General features: G+C 32.3%; 1 protein-coding gene across 1 annotated transcript; it reads left to right on the top strand.

Annotated features, from left to right (window-relative positions):
- Window positions 1-10,091: 10,091 nt before the first annotated feature.
- Window positions 10,092-13,186, top strand: LOC133291005 (trihelix transcription factor GT-2-like). The gene is made up of 2 exons (XM_061489171.1): window positions 10,092-10,466; window positions 11,129-13,186. Exons 1-2 carry the CDS (start codon window positions 10,180-10,182, stop codon window positions 12,636-12,638), a joined length of 1,797 nt encoding a protein of 598 aa, XP_061345155.1. The 5' UTR covers window positions 10,092-10,179; the 3' UTR covers window positions 12,639-13,186.
- Window positions 13,187-20,410: the final 7,224 nt, after the last annotated feature.

Genomic DNA, 20,410 nt, shown 5'->3' with positions numbered 1-20,410 from the left:
TTCTAAGAATTTGCTTGAGACAAAGTTAAACCGTGACTCAAGCAAACCCTTGAGAGTTCAATTGCCAGTAGCTCAATTGTCAACTGAGTTATCCTTGGAAGATAAATATATGACATATTTACTTAGTGTATAAGTTAAAAATTATTTATTCGATATTTTCGCCCCAAAATTTTAGGTCAAATTTCGTCATTAAGTGAGAGCAATAGTTTATTATGAGAATAAGCTCAACAAATTTTGATTGTTACATTATGAATGATTAAGATTAAAATGTAAATCATGTAACATATTAGAGTTATTATACGATATTTAAATAACTTTTAATCTCTTAATCATTTATGTATTAATTATTGGTCAATAAAGGTTTATACTTTTTATGCATTAAATAAATATCTATATATATATATATGTGTAAAATTATTCCAAATCATTAATACCACCTTTATTTGAAATTAATTAGGTCGACCATCAATTAACTCAAATAAAAAATAAAAAAATTCAGAGAAAAATAAATAAATAAATAAGAGAGAAATAACTTATTATATTATTATATTCCAAGTTAGAATAAAGGAAAATTATTGACGCCAGGATTAGAAAGCCGGCTATAAAAAAATTAACTGTTTTTATGAGATGAACCATTATATATATATAAAAGAACTTTTGAACATCATTATCTACGGAATGGGTTAATAGTCCCCACCACTTTATCTTATACAATAATTTCTAACAACTTTTATTTTTTATTTTTTTGCTTAGATCTATACGTGTGCTCGCCTTCCGTGTATGAACACGCCAAATGGAAAAATTACATGGCATGGCATTGATTCCACGGTTTAATAAGTAGCTTGAAGTCACAGGAGACCAGTTAGTAATAGTTAAAAAATATTGATATTTTGTATAGTTATTCTACATATTAAGGAACTCTCCCAATCCCAAATAATGACCATTTTGATAAGAGATAAATTTAATGATATTAATGCATTTGTTTATGTAATCCTTCTTTAATGGGTCACAATCAAAGGATTTCCTTCACGGAAAGATAACCGATCCTGACCATTAGACTTATAAAATAATACTCACATATGAATGCGATTGGATGATCAACAAATTATCAAACGCGTGGGCTCCTTTCAGAATATATTAATTACTTCTTAGTTATACGTGTTTATCATAATATTATGCCAATCAATCATTTTAGAAAATTGACAAGAATAATTGAGAAGTTAACAAAAAGAGAATAATATGGGTTTGGGTTGGGTGGTGGGGTTTCTGAGTAAGAGCCTATAAATGTTAGGGTTAAACCACATGGAAGACATAATTTGCAGGTTGCATTCACATGCCCTCCATGTTAAGCCCCCCCACCTTCCTTCCCTTCTTTGTTCTTTGTGTCTCTATATGTAATACATCTGTAACTGTAATTAGCCAGCAACGCAAATCTCACGGTATATATCTAGTTGTGCACTTGTGCCATGCGATGCAACTGGATAAGGAGATGGTTCAAGACTTCAAGTTAGAAATTATAAAAAATAAAATAAAAAAAATGTTTTCAGGTGTATATAACAATAAGTGCAGCTAATAATACCTACACTGAATATAAGTGTTATAGATTGCATATTGTATTAAAAAAAATCTGATGATTATTTGCAGTCTTAATTTTTATATTTTCAAAGAAACTATTTATCGAATTTAAATTCGTGTTTTATCATTTTTCCAGACTTGTCATCAAAGAACTAGAGATAATAAAAGAAATATCTTGTGTTCTTTTATTATAAAGATAAACAATAAATAATAATAAAGATTTTATGACAACCTCTTTGGCAGATGTATGGACACCAACACGGGTCGACATTATTGGAAATCATGTATGAGTTGTATAAAGCAAAATGTGTATTTTGTAATAGTTTCTTCGATCTAATCTAATAAAATCAATAACAATATTATTTAAGTAATAATTAAAATTTACTTAATTAGCTCAAAAAAAAAAACTTACGTATAGTAGCTGAGTTGTCGTGTACAATATGTATCAAGTCAACGACGGACTTACAAAATTTTATTTATGTATGCACACTTAGAATAAAAAAATAAAGGAAAAAAATTAAATATATTAAAATACAAAATAATATAAACAGGGAAAGAAAAGAAAACTTTAACTTAACATAAAAAAAATGTAATCAAGAGTCAACTATACCGTTACAATAGAATATTTTAAGTCCTCGACAAAAATTATGGGCCCAAATATAATCCCTTAGAAAAAAATCGACTCGTGGTCTTTCTGAAATTGAGAAAGACCCACATTAGTTTCTCAAAAATACTAACATAGGTCTATTTTTGAATTTAAAGGATCACGATATGACTTTTTTTAAGGGATTAAATTGGGTCCGGTAATTTTTGTTGATGACCCAAAAGATATTTTATTCTTTTTTTCTCCAAAAAATTTATGTGAGCACTTGTACACATACAGGTCCGCCATTGTATCAAGTGAGAGTACAATTGCTTACATTAATAAAATAAGAAATTTTACATTCAATTTTAATCATTGACTTTACTTATATCTAACAATTCAAATGACTAATAAATAATTAATCCATTAGATGCAAGTGAAATCAATAATTAATAAATGATGTAAATTAATCTTTATCATATTATTGAAATTTCCACTTGAGTTTCATTCCAAAGAGCTTGTGAAAGTAATTCTCGATTTTTCACTTACTATATCTTAAATATTATGGTTGATATTTATTATTAAATACAAAGTAAATCAAGATATCTTTTGTTACTTATTATTTTTCTTTATTAAAATTTCCGTTTATATTCCACTCTTGCAATTTTTGTTGGGTTACGATTTTATTATCACTCATCGACTAAAATTAAATTCTCTACTCAAACTCCTACTTTTTTTTTATGGGTTCATTCATATTCTTATGATTTCGTTTATTCTTTTTGGCTGCCACCAAACTTTAGTAGATTCCTTGCCATCAATTAATGCTCTCTACTTTCCCTTCTGTGCATACGCATGCACATTATTCAAGCATGATATATAACAAGTATGCTTTGGTTTAAAAATAAAACAATAAAGATGAGAACTTTGGTCTTAGAAAAAGAACACAAAAGCAGTGGGGAATGAGAAGGTAACTTTGCTGTTTCAGTATTTACAGCACACAAGACGATCAACAATATGAAACAAACAAACCAGCAAAAATATACGCATAAAACAAATGCACACATAAATAAAGAAAGGAATTGTGTTTTTTTTTTTTTTTGGTACATTTGCCAGGAGGTATCCCCATTCAACCTTCTCCGGACACCATGCCCTCGGGGTACGGTCCGTTTGGGCTAGCCGCTCATTGTAACAATGGGTGCACTAAGCTTCACAACCGGAGAAAGGACGAGACTAATCCCCCAATCGAAGATTTTTTGGCTTATCCTCTGGCCCCCAAAGATTTTCCAAGAAACTGCTTAAGGCAGGGTTTGATCCATGCACCAAGCAATCCATTGGGAGCCCCAGCTGCCAACTGAGCTACCCTTGGGGTTAAGGAATTGTGGTTTTAAAGGATATGATTTTGTGTTGTTTTTGATAAAATGATATTGTTTTGGTCCATAATTAGTGATTTTTGATATTTTCTATCTCTTCCTAATTATACGGAGGAAAGAGAATATAAAAAATTACCAATTATGCATCAAAATATGTCATTTCATTTAAAATGACACGAATTTATTGTTAGACGGGTTCAAGAGGAGCTCGTGGCAGGGGACCACCACCAATGAGCTAAATCTACACCAACTGTAGCAAGTAGATCCAACATCATGTCTCAATCCAAAATCTTAAGGTATTGGGTTCACGGGTCCATCCACTTAGCCCATTACCAACCAATGTGAGACTCATCACACTTAAATATCCCAACAATTATATCCTTTAAAAAGACAAACGTTTTTCTCATATATATATATATATATATGTGTGTGTGTGTGTGTATATATGGGTAAAGGACATCGTTTTGGGGCAAAAATCAAATTATTTTTGTAATTCTAACATATTGCAGGGTTATATTAGTCTTTATCTTTATAATTTTTTAATCTTATAACCCAAAACAGCGTCGTTTTGAGCTCACTGGAGAAAACTTCATCTCCAGTAAGCTCAAAAGCTAAATTCAGTAAGCTCCAAACGACGTCGTTTTGGGTTATAAGATTAAAAAATTATAATCATTAAGACTAATATAATCCTGCAATATATTAGAATTATAAAAACACCTTGATTTTCGCCCCAAAACGACGTCGTTGTAGGCTCACCGGAGATAACTCATCTCCATTGACTGGAGAAATCCTGTGCCCTTATTTTTAATCCTAAATATCAAAACGATGCCATTTTGGGGTTGCAGGAGATAACTTTATCTTCCTTCATGAAAAAACTTTTCTCTCTCTCTCTCTCTCTCTCTCTCTATATATATATATATATATATATATATATGAATGAGAAGATTATACTTAGAACCTATTCTCGTTTACAACTTCTTACAACCATATCTTAACCGTTGATTTCCGTCAATCAACAGTTAAGATGTTCGCAAATCAAATTTATTAATTAATTATTAATTCGCAATAAATGACAATCGTTGATTGACAGAAATCAACGGTTAAAATATGGTTGTAAAAGGTTGTAAACGAAAATAGGTTGTAAATATAACATTCCCCATATATATATATATATATATATATATATATATATATATATATATATATATGAGGTAGGATCCTTTGACACCAGTGTCCAATTTAAATTTTGACACCTCATCTAGGAGCCATTAGATCAAAAAAGATCAATGATGTCACATGCTTACAAATCAGAGTCGATGATCTTTTTTGATCTAATGGCTCTCAGATGAGGTGTCAAAATTTAAATATGACACCGGTGTCAAAGGATCCTACCTTTTTATATATATGTGGGATATGATCTTTTTTCACCGGTGTCAGATTTCAAATTTGACAACATATCTGAGCCATTGGATCAAAAAAGTTCAATGACCCTGATTTGTAAGCATGTGACATCATGGATCTTTTATGATCTAACGGCTCTTAAATGAGGTGTCAAAATATCCTTCCCATATATATGGGTAAGCGGATGAACAGTGACTGCACATAAGGATTGGTCAAAAAATCATGTACTCCGGGACGTAGTAAATAGTTAATTTCTGAAATACACTATCTACTACTCGTAGTACATAGTTATAATTATTTAACTGCACCAAACCTTATATATAGTGACATTATACATCATTTTCCCATATATATAGGGTTATATATGTATCATGCTACAGGAAAGTTACTGTTTGTTCCTGTAGTCACAGTAAGAATGTGGGGACCATAATTTTATTTTTTTCCTCATCTTACTTTCTCTTTCTTTTTATTGTGTCTGTATGAAAGTTACTGTTTATTCCTACAACATAAGACACACACACACACATATATATATATATATATGAGATTTACATTTCTGCAGCTGCTGAACATATAGCAGTCAAATATTTGTCATATATATACGTGAAAGCATTAAATATGGAGAATCATAACCATACAAAAGATGAAAGCATTAAATGTGAGAAATCATAACCATACACCTGTCATTGTTGTACGTAAAACGGTTGTAAAAATGATTTTACACATATGTATATAGGGATAGATTATTCTATGTACTTTTTTTATGCTTACCTTGTCTATGAATTTCTAACACCGTTAGATCAGAAGAGAAAGAAATAATAAATATTAGTTGAGATTTTGATCTAACGATATTGGATATTGGTAGGCATGAAAAAGAGGTAAGTAGAATAATCTATCCTTATATATATATATATATATATATATATAGAGAGAGAGAAAAGGAGGATTTTTGACTCCGGTGTCAAACTTTAAAATTTGACACCAAATCTTAACCGTTGATTTCTGTCAATCAACGATTATGATTTCCGCTAATCAAACTTATTAAATAATTATTAATTCTCAATAAATGATAATCTTTGATTGCAGAAATCAATGGTTAGGATTTGATATGAAATTTCAAAGTTTGACACTGATGTTAAAAGATCCTGTTCCATATATATATATATATATATATATATATGAGATAAGTTATTTTACTTACCTTTTTCATGTTTACCTTACTTATCATTCTTCAACACTGTTAGATTAAAATCTCAACTAACATTTATCATTTTTCTCTCCTTTCAAGATTATGATATAACAAAATTGAAAAATAATAAATAAAATAAACATGAAAATAAATAGGTAAAATAACTTATTCGGTTATATATATACCCATATTATTCATTATACACAGCAATAATTTTAGCACGGTGTCACCTTGCATCATTTGAAAGATGTTTACCTACCTTACTTCTCCCCCTACACCTCCCACCCTTCAACATGAAGTACTAATATACCCTTCTAGCTTATCCCTTTACTTTTTCTTTCCCTTTTAAAAATTTATGTCCCATAAACATATTCTGCTGGCGATATCAATAAACTTGAAGAAGACTACTAGTTAAAAATTAAAAAACAAACAAAGAAAATATAGTAATGGTGATAACTGATAAATGCACTATGAGCGATCAATTATTTGGGTCCCACTCTTTTGCGTTATATCTTACTTGATCCATTTGTCATCCAGTTCAATAATTGAGTTCCAATGATTTATTGTTTTGGTTGTTTATGTGTTCATACATATATACATAATTTCAATAAAATCAATTTTGACTGAAAAATCATTTTATCGTGGCCATGCAATTGTGATATTTAAGCCAAAATAGTGATTACTTAGAAGTTACCGGTAGAAATCGATGTTAACTGAATTAACAAAATGATTAGTCTCTAAACCCAGGAATTGATATATATATATATATATATATATATATATATATATATATATATATATATATATATATATGAGTCAGGATCATTTTACACCAGTGTAAGTTACACTCTCAATCTTATCCGTTAATTCCATTTATATCTAACCGCTCAAATTTTTTAGTAATGTGAGCCATTGGATACAAATAAATAATGGTCAAGATTGAGTGTAAGACTTCTAACTCTTACACCGGTGTAAGAATATCTTGCCCCTATATATATATATATATATATATATATATATATATATATATATATATATAAGGTTCGCTTTTTCTGCAGTTATAAGTTATCTGCAGTAAGCCCAATACAACGTCGTTTTGAGACAAAAATCATAGTATTTTTGTAATTTTAATTTATTTTAGGGTTATTATAGTCTTTATATTTATATTTTTTTAATTTTTCAATCTCAAAACGACATCATTTTGAGAATAAATGCAAATAACTTATCTGCAGTAACTGCAGAAATATTTTTCTGAAATATATATGTGTGTGTAATTTTTGTTACTTGATTTAATCTATGTGTATCAAAAAAATATCTTTAAGCCATGAGGAGTTAGTGGGTTGCTGGAGAGGAATTTTGATAGTTAATTTGTATAAGATTATAAATTTAAATTTTAATGCCATCATTATATGAAATTTTTTTTACATATTTTTGTTCCTCACATATTTTGATCTCAATAGATATTAATTAACAAAAGCAAATGCTCATGATCCTTTAAGGAGTTATGTATAATTTGGTTGTATCTCTGTTTATAAGAAGGATGAATTGACAATAATTTATTATAATTAAAATAAAAATTAGACATTTTAATAATTGAAAATTTAATATAATATTCAATCTTATATATTAAATTAGAATATAGTCTCTTTTTTTAAAGTGATTTAATCTCTCTTATAGAGTGTCACATATTACTTTTAATTTACTTTTTTAAAATTTTAAATTTAATTTCTTTTAAAATAAGTATTCATATATATATATATGTATTTAATAATTTTAAATATTTTTATTTTAATATATACTTTATAGATTATAATTTAAATAATTTTCCATTTTTTGTAAAATTATTGCATATTTTTCTTTTAATTTATAATTTTAAAATTTTATCTGAATTTAAAAATATTTATTCAATACATGACTTACATACTGGTTAGTTACTTAAATGATTGAAAGAGAGGACTCTATTTTACCAAAAAAAAAGAAAAAGAAAGAGAAGACTCTAGGTATGTGTGGGAGACAGATAATTGGATGAAAATTAAGGGAAGAGAGAGTAAATTTTTTTATTTTAATAAATATTCTCTTATTTAATTTTTTTAAAATGAAAGAAATAAAATGATAAATCATCATACAACTTTCCAATCATTCTCTATTTATTTTTATAAACATTACACAACTACTTTATTTAAAAATAAAATAAAATTAACCTCCTTTCTTTTCCCCCTGAAATGCTCAATCTATTCAAAACGGTCATGTTGGTTCTGGTTCGAAATTCTCAGAGCCATACAATTTTCTTTTCTGGTAAAAGCCAATAAAATAGTATTGGCTCATAAAGTCCACCACGTTGAAGCACGTTGTGGGGTCATTAAAAGTTAATGGAACTCTTAGATCCAAAAAATTACAAAATAAGGAAAATAATGTCCACTTTATCACCTTCTCCACTTTTTTACATCTAATTGAACATTTATTTACATTGTGAATGAAAAGGGAAGAATTGACTCAATATATAACGAGTGATATCCATTGTCCAGTAATCTCATTATATACAATGGTCCCTGATAAAAATTTAAATAATTTGAGAAACATGTGGAGTTAGGAGATTTTTAGCTATCAAAAAATTCATTCTATTTATTATGTTAGGTCGAAGCTAACTGAATTTGTCACCGGTTAATTACTTCATTCATAAATGGTCTTCTTGCCTTTACAAAGTGTCCTACATCTATGATCTATCTACCCAAAAATCATTATTTCATCTCGTAAAATAGATAATGTATTCATCATTATCATCTAACTAGATTAAAATTAGTATCTTTTCTAAACCAACTTCAATCTTTAAGTTTGTCAAACTAGGGTGCTCTACACGGAAGCTTGGCCACGTGCCTTCATGATCAATTAAAATTTGCTTGTATTATTGTTCTTATTCTTATGCGAAAAGTGTTTATCCTTTTAAATGATACAACTTGTGTCATTTCACTCTCACAAAGAGGTGGGACCCACACTTTTTTTTTGTCAACTCTCTCTCTCTTAAAATGACAACTTTATATCCTTTAAAATGATACATACTTTTTCCTATTCTTATTATTATGGATTTAACTTGTTAATATGTGAAAAAAGTAAATGATATTATGCATTTAACATTATTATTTTTTTCGAATTATTAGAGATACTATTTTAGATATAAATTATAAGATATTTGTTTTTGTTAGTATAAATTCTATGTTGAGCAATATTTAATTCAATTTCACAGGCATTATGGGAAAATCACCCTAATGATAAGTACAAGAACTATTGAAAGCATCCCATGAAGGATAATTAAGCTCACCATACCATTATCAAAGAAAACTTGGGATCCATGATTACTTGAAGGTCAAAGATAACCATCTCAAGGGCAATTTAGTAATCTCAAAATGCCCTTTTGCCACTGAAATCCAAAAGTCCCCAACAAGCAAAGCTGACCTACAAATGGGCCAACTTATTATCTCCATCGTCGCTATCTGCAGGCTGTTCCCACTACTTCATCTGTTAAATTTTTTCAAAAATATATCATATACGTAAAGAAAAAAAAAATTTATTATTATTTTTTCAATTTTAATTTTATTACCCTATCATTATTTTGCCTTTAAATGATCTATTTTATAGTTTATCCCTTAGCTTTTCTTTTCCTTTTTCCAGCACTTACGTATGACACACATAAGAGAACCCAAAGCGACTCTTCCTTGTCTTTCTTTTTTCAACCCAACCCCATAAAAAAAAAAAAAAAAAAACCGAAAGATTCCATACCCCCTAATCGTAAAAATTAAAATAATAACATCAACAATTAATAATAATTATAGACACAGAGAAAGAAAAAGCTAAGCCAGCTTAATTAAAGCATAATTTATCTAATTTTCTATGATGAAATTGACAGATCCCACCTAAAAATAAACAAATATATTCACTCACCACAAAGCATCTCCATGCGCATAATAAAAACCCTTTGAGTATACTATTCCCCTTGTTTTCTGATATATTCCCTTATTCTCAAGCTGTAATTGCTTAGGTAGGGACAAATATCTCAGCCTAATAATATGCAGCTCGGAGACGTAACAGTGTTGGAGAACACCTCCGGGGAAGCCGTGGCGGCGGCGACGACAGCCCTTGAGGGTTCTAACGGTGGCGAGGTGATTGCTTTGGATGCAAATTCTGGTGAAGAGAAAGGAAGGGAAGGTGGTGGAGATGAAGGTGATAAGATCAGCTGCGGAGGAAACCGGTGGCCACGCCAAGAAACCTTGGCTCTCTTGAAGATAAGGTCGGATATGGAAGCTGTGTTTCGAGATTCAAGTCTCAAGGGTCCACTCTGGGAAGAAGTTTCAAGGTAATATATATATATATATATATACAAGTATTTGATATAATTATGATTTAACTTAATTCCATTCTTATATATATATATATATCTTATGTTTTAAGTTTACTTTTTTGTGTATTGGTTTCTTCATCTTTGTCTATGCAGTTTTTCATCATTTTTCAAGGAATCAATTGGGGTGTCTTATTCAAGTATCAGACAGTAATTCAGAGTCTTCTTACATTTTGTAGTAATAAGATTACTCATGTCAATCCAATCAGATTACTGGAATTCTTCTATCTGAGTCTAATGTAATTAATTATAAAGCATATCCTATGGTCACGAAGAAATATATAATATATATATATATGCATAACGGATCCATAGTTGAAATGAATCGTACTTCTGTGTGAGTTTAATATGTTTCTGCGGAATTTGCTCAAATTTCGTTGAGTTTATCTTCTTCTTACTAACTAGTTTGTATCTTAATTATTGTTCACTCTTTTAGGTATGAACTACCTTCATGTTTTTAATTAAGTACGGTGAGGGTAGTATTTTTTCCTCGTCCAAGACTTCTTTACGTGTGAAGCAGTAGTTTTTTATTTATTTTTAGAAATTTCCAATTTTCAATGGATGACGATAACAAAATTTGATCATAATCTCTCTCTCCCCCTCTATATATATCTATGTAGGAAACTAGCAGAGTTGGGTTATCACAGAAGCGCAAAGAAGTGCAAGGAGAAATTTGAGAATGTGTACAAGTACCACAAAAGAACCAAAGAGAGCAGGAGTGGAAAATCAGAAGGAAGAACCTATAGGTTTTTTGATCAATTACAAGCCCTTGAGAACCGATTCACAGTGTCTTACCCGTCAAAACCACAACCTACTTTGGCAACAAACACTGTGGCATTGCCAACAACAATCTCTTATGTCACCACTGTTCCATCCACAAACCCTACAGTCATTTCTCCTTCACCACCACCACCAGCAGCACCACCAACCAATCCTACCACCCCAACTTCCACAACAACAGTAACAACCAACCCTAGAAACCCATCATCACAAGGCAATAACAACAACAATGTACCATATTCTTTGCCCAACATGAACCTTTTCTCAACCACCTCCACCTCTTCTTCCACTGCTTCCGATGAAGACTTGGAAGAGAAGTACAGGAAGAAGAGAAAATGGAAGGACTACTTCAGGAGGCTCACAAGACAAGTCTTGGCCAAACAAGAGGAAATGCAGAAGAGGTTCTTGGAAGCCATAGACAAACGAGAGAGAGAACAAGTTGCACAACAAGACGCTTGGAGGATTCAAGAAATGGCAAGAATCAACAGAGAACATGAGCTCCTTGTTCAAGAACGATCAACAGCAGCAGCAAAAAATGCAGCAGTTATTGCTTTTTTGCAGAAGTTGTCATCAGGTCAGCAAAATCCCACAACACAAGCTGTAGCAACAAGTGGCAGTTTCCTCCAACAACCACCGCCACAACAACCACAGTTATCACAACAACTACAACCACAACAGCAAGTTCAGCAGCATCCTCCACTTAACAACCAAATTGAAATCCATAAAATGAACAATGGTCACAATTCTTCTCCATTGAGCTCTTCTAGGTGGCCAAAAACAGAAGTTCATGCTCTGATAAGGTTGAGAACAAGTCTTGAACCCAATTATCAGGAAAATGGACCAAAAGCTCCTCTTTGGGAAGATATATCAACTGGGATGCAGAGGCTCGGGTACAATAGGAGTGCAAAGAGATGCAAAGAGAAATGGGAGAACATTAACAAGTATTTCAAGAAAGTCAAGGAATGTAACAAGCAAAGGCGTGAGGATAGTAAGACATGTCCTTATTTTCATGAGCTTGAAGCTTTATATAAAGAAAAGAGCAAAAACCAGAACCCTTTTGGTGCTTCATTCCATAATATGAAGCCAAATGAGATGATGGAGCCATTGATGGTGCAACCGGAGCAACAATGGAGACCTCCTCCTCAATATGAACAATCGGAAGATGGTTTGATGAAGGAGAATAATAATGGAGGTGAGTATGAAACAAAAGAAAGAGAGGAGCAAGACACAGAAGAAGAAGAAGATGATGATGATGATGAAGAGGGAGATGATAACATGGAAGAAGATGAAGGAGGTAACCGTTATGAGATGGCGACAAACAAACTTTCTTCAGTGGACACGGTTGAATGAGACAAGATAAGGAGGTTTCTGATTGGATGAAGAGTATTTTCAATTTTCAATTTTAATTTTAATTTTTTTTTTTTCAGTTGGGATTAAGAGATGTAACTGAACTTTGTCATAGCAGATAGTCATTCATTCAAAGGCATGCCACAAACACCCTGCACTATAAAATTCAATTCTTTTTTTTTTCTTTCCTTTTTATAATTATTAAGACTCATCTGGGACTGCACAAGGTACCTATCTGACACACTTTCTGATCATGGGCCAGCTATCATTGCAGTTGTGGGGTGGGTCAGATTCCGGCCGCCATGAACTGGAATCTCAGATTAAACACAAAACAACACTTCACATGGGCCAGCAAAGCAACTATAGTGGGAGTACATCTTTTAGCCTCATAAATTTATGTGTAAAGTGTAAATTGAATATGACAGAGAGATAGAGAGAGAGAGAGGAAATAGATCCCATAGGATAAATAACATAAAATAAAAAAAGTCACATGCAAGTCTTGTAATTTTTTTTTTAATGGTGTTTGATCTATATATCACACAAACCACTCTTTGTACTAGTACTTTGAATTTCCTTTTCTCGAAGGATCTATTCCCAGTTTTAGTTGTGTGTGAAACGGTTAAATTAATAAGTTGGAGGAATTTGTTAAATTTTCACCATTGACTTTTTTATTAACCTGAAATTTTTCGAGAAGATGGATGTCCCCACTCATGGAATGCTTTAAAATAGAAAATGTTGAGTTTGTTGAAAGGAAAGCGGCTGTGACAGCAAAATAATGCATATTGATTTTGGGATTAGTCTAGTCAGGTGTCATTTCAAGGCTATTTGTACAAGTTACATTATTTTATTGTTTATGTATATAAAAATTGAATGGTTCAGTTCTTCATTAAAAAAATACTGCGTGTGAGGGTTTGTATAAAGGAACAATTCCTGTAAAAAATTAATAAATTAATTAATCCCTATTTTATATTACAAAAATAGTGTCAACATAGCTACTTGCTACAACATGACAGCTTTGCAAGAGCCATCCCGTTCAGGTTCCACAGAGAGGAATCTTATGACTCCATATGTTCTCAAAATAAGCCATTCAATTACTATATTCTGTTTCTATGTTAGCCCTTCTTGACTTTTGTACATCAATTATATATGTTGGGATTCTCTTCTCTAGATTAATAGGTTCAATATTGTACTAGTGGGGTGGGGAGGTAGAAAATGTTTATCACCATAACACATAAGGAACGAACAAAGAATAAGTAAATGACATTTGATTTGGCATAAAAAATAGACAGATAAAGTAAGGATGTTACATACTTCATTCTTGATGAAAAAACTGGGAAGAAAAAAATCGTCCGAGTTCACTACCAATGCATACATCTTCATTTCAAAGAACAACTTTTGTGGGCCATACTTCGAGAACAACAAAAAACAAATAAACAAGCTGTAAGTTAAGGGTTGCTTTTCTGCAGAAGGATTTAAACCCAAAGCTTGTTGACGTACTTCTTCATTGTTGTACTTCCAAAATGCTTTAAAGGACTTCTGTCAGTGGAGCTAGTGTTGATTAACAATTGCAAAATTAAAAAGAATGGGTCAGTGACTAAAGTTTTGGTACCTGCAAAATAGAAAATGTATATATGGACATCGAGTCGGGGAGTTTCTTAGGTCAGGTTGATACAATAAACTTAAAAAACTAAACTAAACTAGTTAAATTGGTGATTCGTGATTAAAATTGTCATTTTCATGATTAAATTGTGTTTTATCCTGAGGATAGAGATGTCTAGTCAAAGACTAGCGAATTTATCCTAGATCTAAGGGTTTTGTCAGGATATCTATGGAAGAGATATCTTTGAGGTAGCTGATCACTGTACACTAGAGAATAACGGCATAGCCAAATAGATAGTGTGTGTGGACAGAGAGAAGTGTCATGTACGAAGGTTTTACCTCCTTTTTATATAATTTACCTGTAAGTAATGAAATTTTGGACCGTTGGTGGATTGTTGGGGGGTCCAATGTCTAATCTATTGCTGTCGCACTAGGATAAGTATCAAATAAGGAATCTTTCCTTAATTTTCCTGAATTTCCTCTTAGTTGTTGCCTTTCTTGGTCCTTTTAGACTATAGGCTTTTATGTCAGGTCCATAACAGTTTCCCACTAGCCCGGTAGTCTGGGTTTTCGAGTAGCTGCGATTAGGGGTGTAAATGGGCCAGGCTGGCCCAGCCCAGCCTACGGCCCGGCCTACATTAAGCCCAGCTCAGGCTCGGCCTTTCAGAAAAGTAGAGTAGGCTTAGGCTTATAAAAAAGCTTTTTTAATAAATAGGCCATAGGCCAATTTTGTCAAGCCCGGCCTACAGCCTTGTAGGCTGGCCTATTTAATTTATGAAAATAAAATAATAAAATAATATTTATTTTATGTGGCAAAGACACAAAGTACTAAATACCAATATCTCTTACTTTTTGTGCTATTTTATTTTATAAAAGAAAAACTTGTCTAATGTCTCCAAATTTTACATGTTGTTGCAGCTTAATACCATGGAGCAATGGGTACCTTGCTGGATTATGATGTTACTGATGAAGATCTTTCAATAGTACTCTTCTTTCCCTTGTCTTGATGGTGGTTTAAAGATTTTTAAATGAATGACATTCTCTTGTAGACTTTATTTCAGCATCCAGTGATTGTATTTTTCTTATTTTTCTCATTTCTTTGACTTTATTCCTCTATGATATACATTCTAGAGCTGAGGTATTATGTTGACTCTTTCTTGTTTGTCATCTTTTTCTTATGAGAAGTACTAGTGCATGGATGAATGAAACTTTCTTTGCTCTATACAATTTATTTTTTTTGCTTAGTATATATAGTGGGAAGCCTACAAGGCCTGTAGGCCATGTCAGGCTTTCTTATTTTTGAAAATGGGTCGGGCTTGGCCTACAAATAAAGCCTTTAATAGGCCAGTAGGCCAGATAGGCTAGATTTTTTTTTACGTAGGCTTGGGCCAGGATGGCCAAAGCCCAGCCCAGCCCATTTACACCCCTAGCTGCGATGCAAGTGACATTATGTCTGTGGTGACAGGCTTTTTTTTTCGTTGAGTCTCATCCGCCGTGTTGAAGCTCTTTTGCGACGAAGTGATCGAGTCGGCCGACGTGGTAATCATTATTAGGACATGTTTACGGCTAGAACTGTCGCTCTTCGTAGTTGGGACTTGCCCATGCCCGTGGTCTGAGCTTAAATGCTTTGGATTTCGAACTGCCGAATGAGCCTGACTTCGGCTTTTTGGTTTCCATAAGTGGGGTTTTTTCTCGGGCATTATTCCCTTAAATTTTTCTGACCGAGGTTCCTATTTGGATTGGAGGGACTTCTCCCTGCTAGGTTCCCAGCTGCCTTTCAAGGCTCCGCTAATCACATCACAGTTAAACTCAGGTTCCTTAAACTCGTCGCTGTTTGTCTCCAGCTTTTTGCCTTTGAGTCTTCCTTCTTTTTGTCCTTTGATAGGCTTTAACTTTTGCTTTTACTATTACTCCTTTGTCTTCGCTTGCCATTATTCTTTCTTTGTGTTCTGATCAGGTATTGGCATAATTTTCCTTCCTAGATGTACTCCTCCATAGCATCCTGGAGGTCTCAACATTCGTTAGTGGTATGCCTGTGGCCAATCTGAAATGCACAGTACCTAAAGCGGTCTAGGCCGCCTTTGCCACGAACTGGCTTGGGTCTTTCTGTATGCACCTTCTTCAATGCGGTCTGAGCTACTTCCCTCCATATTTGCGATCAAGCAACTTTTAAGGCAGTGTATTTATCATATCTTCCCCTGAAAAGGCGGTTGTCTGTGCTCTTTCCTCGAAATTTGGATTGCTTCATATTTCATGTTCGATCACTTTCTCTTTTGGTCGGGCTCCACCTTTATGGGTTGCAGCCTCTTAGCGCTACACTCAATATGGGGTTTGCCGCCTCGATTTGCTCCAACACCAAGTACTTCTTCGATCAAGCAGTCAACTCCTTCAATGTCTTCACTGGATCTTTAATAAATGAACCTCGCTAACTGAGATGTCCCATCTAGCCTAGCCAAGACTAAATGAAAGTGTACACTTTCCTTCAATCTTGGGACCTATAATGCCGCGTCCTTGAAGGGATTTAAGTATTTCCGAAGTGGCTCCCTTATCTGCTGTCTAACTATCCCTTAGGTGAACTAGAACATTAGATTTTTCTTGCTTGTGGAAAAATTGAGGAGAAACTTGTTTGCGAACTTTCAAAAGATCCTATTGAGTTTGACAGCAGCCTCGAGAACTATGTCATTGCCACTCATTCCAGTGTTGATGCTGAGGGTCAGGATATGATTGGTTCATCAATCCCCTTGACATACATGTCTGTGTTAAAGGCATTAAGGTGAACCTTGGGATCTTGGCTTCCATCATACTTCAATAGATGTGATGAGTTCAAGCCTTCTGGGTATGGTGCATTCACAATAATGTCTGTGAATAAACTATTATTGTGTTGTCCTCTGCCGGCAGACGCCCACCTCGCCTTGGCCTCTATGCTACATTTATCCCCGATCTTAATCATTTCAGTCGCGATCAGCATCTCGCGCTCCACCATCATCTCTATTTCGGTCGTGGTTGTCGCCTCAGCCTCGGTTACTTGCTTCATTTTCATTTATGTTACCTGCAATTTCCTTTCTATCGTGATCGTGATCCCAGCCTCTTTCCCTTCTCTTGTGTCCTTCACCTCGAACTTGGTCTCCTCTTTGATCTGGATTGCTATGTTGGTGTAGACGATTTTCCAGTTTCCTGATTCTATGGGCGTCCACTCGACTTTGGATCTGGTATTGGTTCTCCATCTTCTCTAATTATGTTAAGGGTGTGCTTAATTTTTTTTCAAAATGAAGGACAACCCAATACAAAAAAATTGTGAGTTTTGTTTAAGTATTCTATTATATAAATAATGGATAAAAAGAAACTCAAGCGATTTTTTTTCCAACATGTTCATTGAATCCAATTATTCTGATTTGAGCACTATCGAATTTATAAAGAGACGATCATTTCAGAATCATTTTTTCCATTTCTAAACATTGATTAAGGGAAATAAGCTTTTATCACTTAAATATTTTTAATATATTGATATTTCATTTTCCTCGACCTCATGAATTTCAAGAATTCGATTGTATTATTTATATCACTCTTGTTTGATTTTACTTTTTTGTGTGTGTCTATCTCCTAATTTATTGTCAACAAAAAAGTTACTCTTCATGTATATAAAAAAAAAGTTACTCCTTTCACTAGAAGACGAGGTTGTGAAGTAGATTAAGTGAAATGGTTTTTCTTTGATTGCAATGAAGCAAGTTATTAGCATTGATATATGATAGAATTTTTTATGATTTATTTATTATTATTATTATTATCCATTTTTTCTTTGATCATTGCTTGCTTTTATTCGAGTTTATTGACTATTGAACTCAATTAATATTAAATCAAGATAATGGTGAGATGTTGATTGTTGCACATTCGGCAAGTGTAATGATTGTATAAGTAATAAAGAAGTTATTATATCGTTCCTATGAGGATTAATGTTTTAAGCGCTAGTTCACTATTTTTACTTAAGCTAGATAACTTGAATGAGAGACTTAATTATAAACTAAGTTATAATTAAAATAAAAACAAGAACCCAATAACAAGGATTTATGCAATTAAGAAAAGCGTAATTAGAGATTTAATTTCCCATAATCTCCCCTTTATGTTCTAAATTAAAAGCTTAATTAATCACCCTTTTTATGTTACCAATCAATTCATCTAATTTAGTTAAAACTTAATTTTTCGTTATTCTAACTCTTTACTCTAGTTAGAGAATCATAATTCCTTGGTGTTTCCCAAAAGGGCTTAAGCATTAAAATCAAGAATCATAAAAGTAACATAAGGATTGCACGATTCATGTGTCTATCTCTAGATTCATACAAATTAACGATGAATTTATCAACCTCGATTTATATATCAATCTCTCTATTGTCATACATGAATGTTATATCAGTTTACAAGAAGATTGACTCATAGAAGCATGAAGAACAGACAAATTCATTCAATATAAAATGAAAAATTGCATTAAATATTAATTCAGAAACGTAAAGATTCAATTGAGTTGCATTAATCCTCACTACAAAGAAAATTAGCTACTCGTGGCAAAAACAAAGACAAAAGAAATCACAAATTGTACAAAATAAATAAATCACATAGGCTTCCTTAAATGTAAAGAACCTTGAGGTCACCACCCCAAAAGCTAGCTCAAGAGGTGGGAGTGCTCAAGACCTTATAAAGGCTATATTAGTTGCCTATCCAATCAATGTGGGACTATATAACTCAACACGCCCCCTCACGCAAGAGCCCTTTAGGCTAGAAGCGTGGAATTGCACAGGCCCATTTTTGGTTTACCTTTTTATGCTTTTTTTTTTATTTTAATTCCACTTTTTAAAGCGGGAGACGGTGAGGCTTTGATACCATGTAAAGAACCTTGAGGTCACCACCCCAAAAGCTAGCTCAAGAGGTGGGAGTGCTCAAGACCTTATAAAGGCCATATTAGTTGCCTATCCAATCAATGTGGGACTATATAACTCAACATTAAACTCCATCGCAATAAGGGCATGGTGAATCTCTACAAATCCAAGCTTGATCTCCAATAGTAAAAAGCTATTTTAGAAAATCATGAAGGTAATATTTATAAAGATGCCGATGCCTAGTAATTACAAAGGCTTCCCTAAAGACAAAAGAAATCACAAATTGTAAAAAAATAAAATAAAAAAATCACAAAGGCTTCCCTAAACTCCATCGCAATAAGGGCATGGTGAATCTCTACAAATCCAAGCTTGATCTCCAATTGTAAAAAGCTATTTTAGAAAATCATGAAGGTAATATTTATAAAGATGCTGATGCCTAGTAATTACAAAGGCTTCCTTAAACTTCATTACAATAAGTGCATGGTGAATCTCTACAAATCTCAGCTTGATCTTCGATAGTAAAAAGCTACTTTAGAAAGTCATGAAAGTAATTTTTATAAAGATGCAAACGCCTAGGAATTGTAGTTGAGTTTTTCTCTTTTTGGGCGCTTAGGTGCCAAAACTACTGAGTGAGATTTTATTTATATTTTTGCAACAATCGTGATATTTGTAACTCTATATCTTCCCAATTATCTAAAACATTAAAAAAATAAAAATTAACTTAATTAAACATGGAAAATGTTATATTTACCAATTTTTTTTTTACAAACTACACTAAGTATGACCGTTCATACTTCATATAATTTGTAAAAAAATTTTGTAAACGGATCATTCCCCATTAAACATAAAAAATAATTTAATAACAATTCAGCTCATGATTTCAATATTAACAATTTAAGACATTTATTTCATATTTTGGTCCTTAAATTAGGAGTTTTAAGCCTTCATTCTGCATTCAAAACATTATAAATTTAAGCTTTATATTGATTTTACTTGATGTATTGAAAAAAAATTAATTACTTTAAAGTCATAACTCATTACTATAACTTATATTAGAATTTTTATATTATTTTATTTAATTCGACCCTATATCATTTATTGCGGATATTAACTAATCTTAATAATTAAATAATTATATAAATTAATCCTAAGTCGTGTGTCAAGAAGTTAATCAAACTAAACACATACAAAATTAAAAAATGAGTCCTACTTACAATGCCTTAAAGACACAAGTTAATAAATAGAATAACAAAAAGTAATCAACAGCAAAATACAATATTTAATATATTGAGAACTTAAAAGTTTTAC

Source organism: Gastrolobium bilobum, unplaced genomic scaffold (genome assembly GCF_033153095.1).
Source record: "Gastrolobium bilobum isolate Gb01-03AN ecotype WA unplaced genomic scaffold, APGP_CSIRO_Gbil_v1 utg8260, whole genome shotgun sequence".
NCBI classification, from domain to species: domain Eukaryota; kingdom Viridiplantae; phylum Streptophyta; class Magnoliopsida; order Fabales; family Fabaceae; genus Gastrolobium; species Gastrolobium bilobum.
Note: the sequence above shows the minus strand (reverse complement) of the source record. Positions and strands in the feature narration are given on the sequence as shown.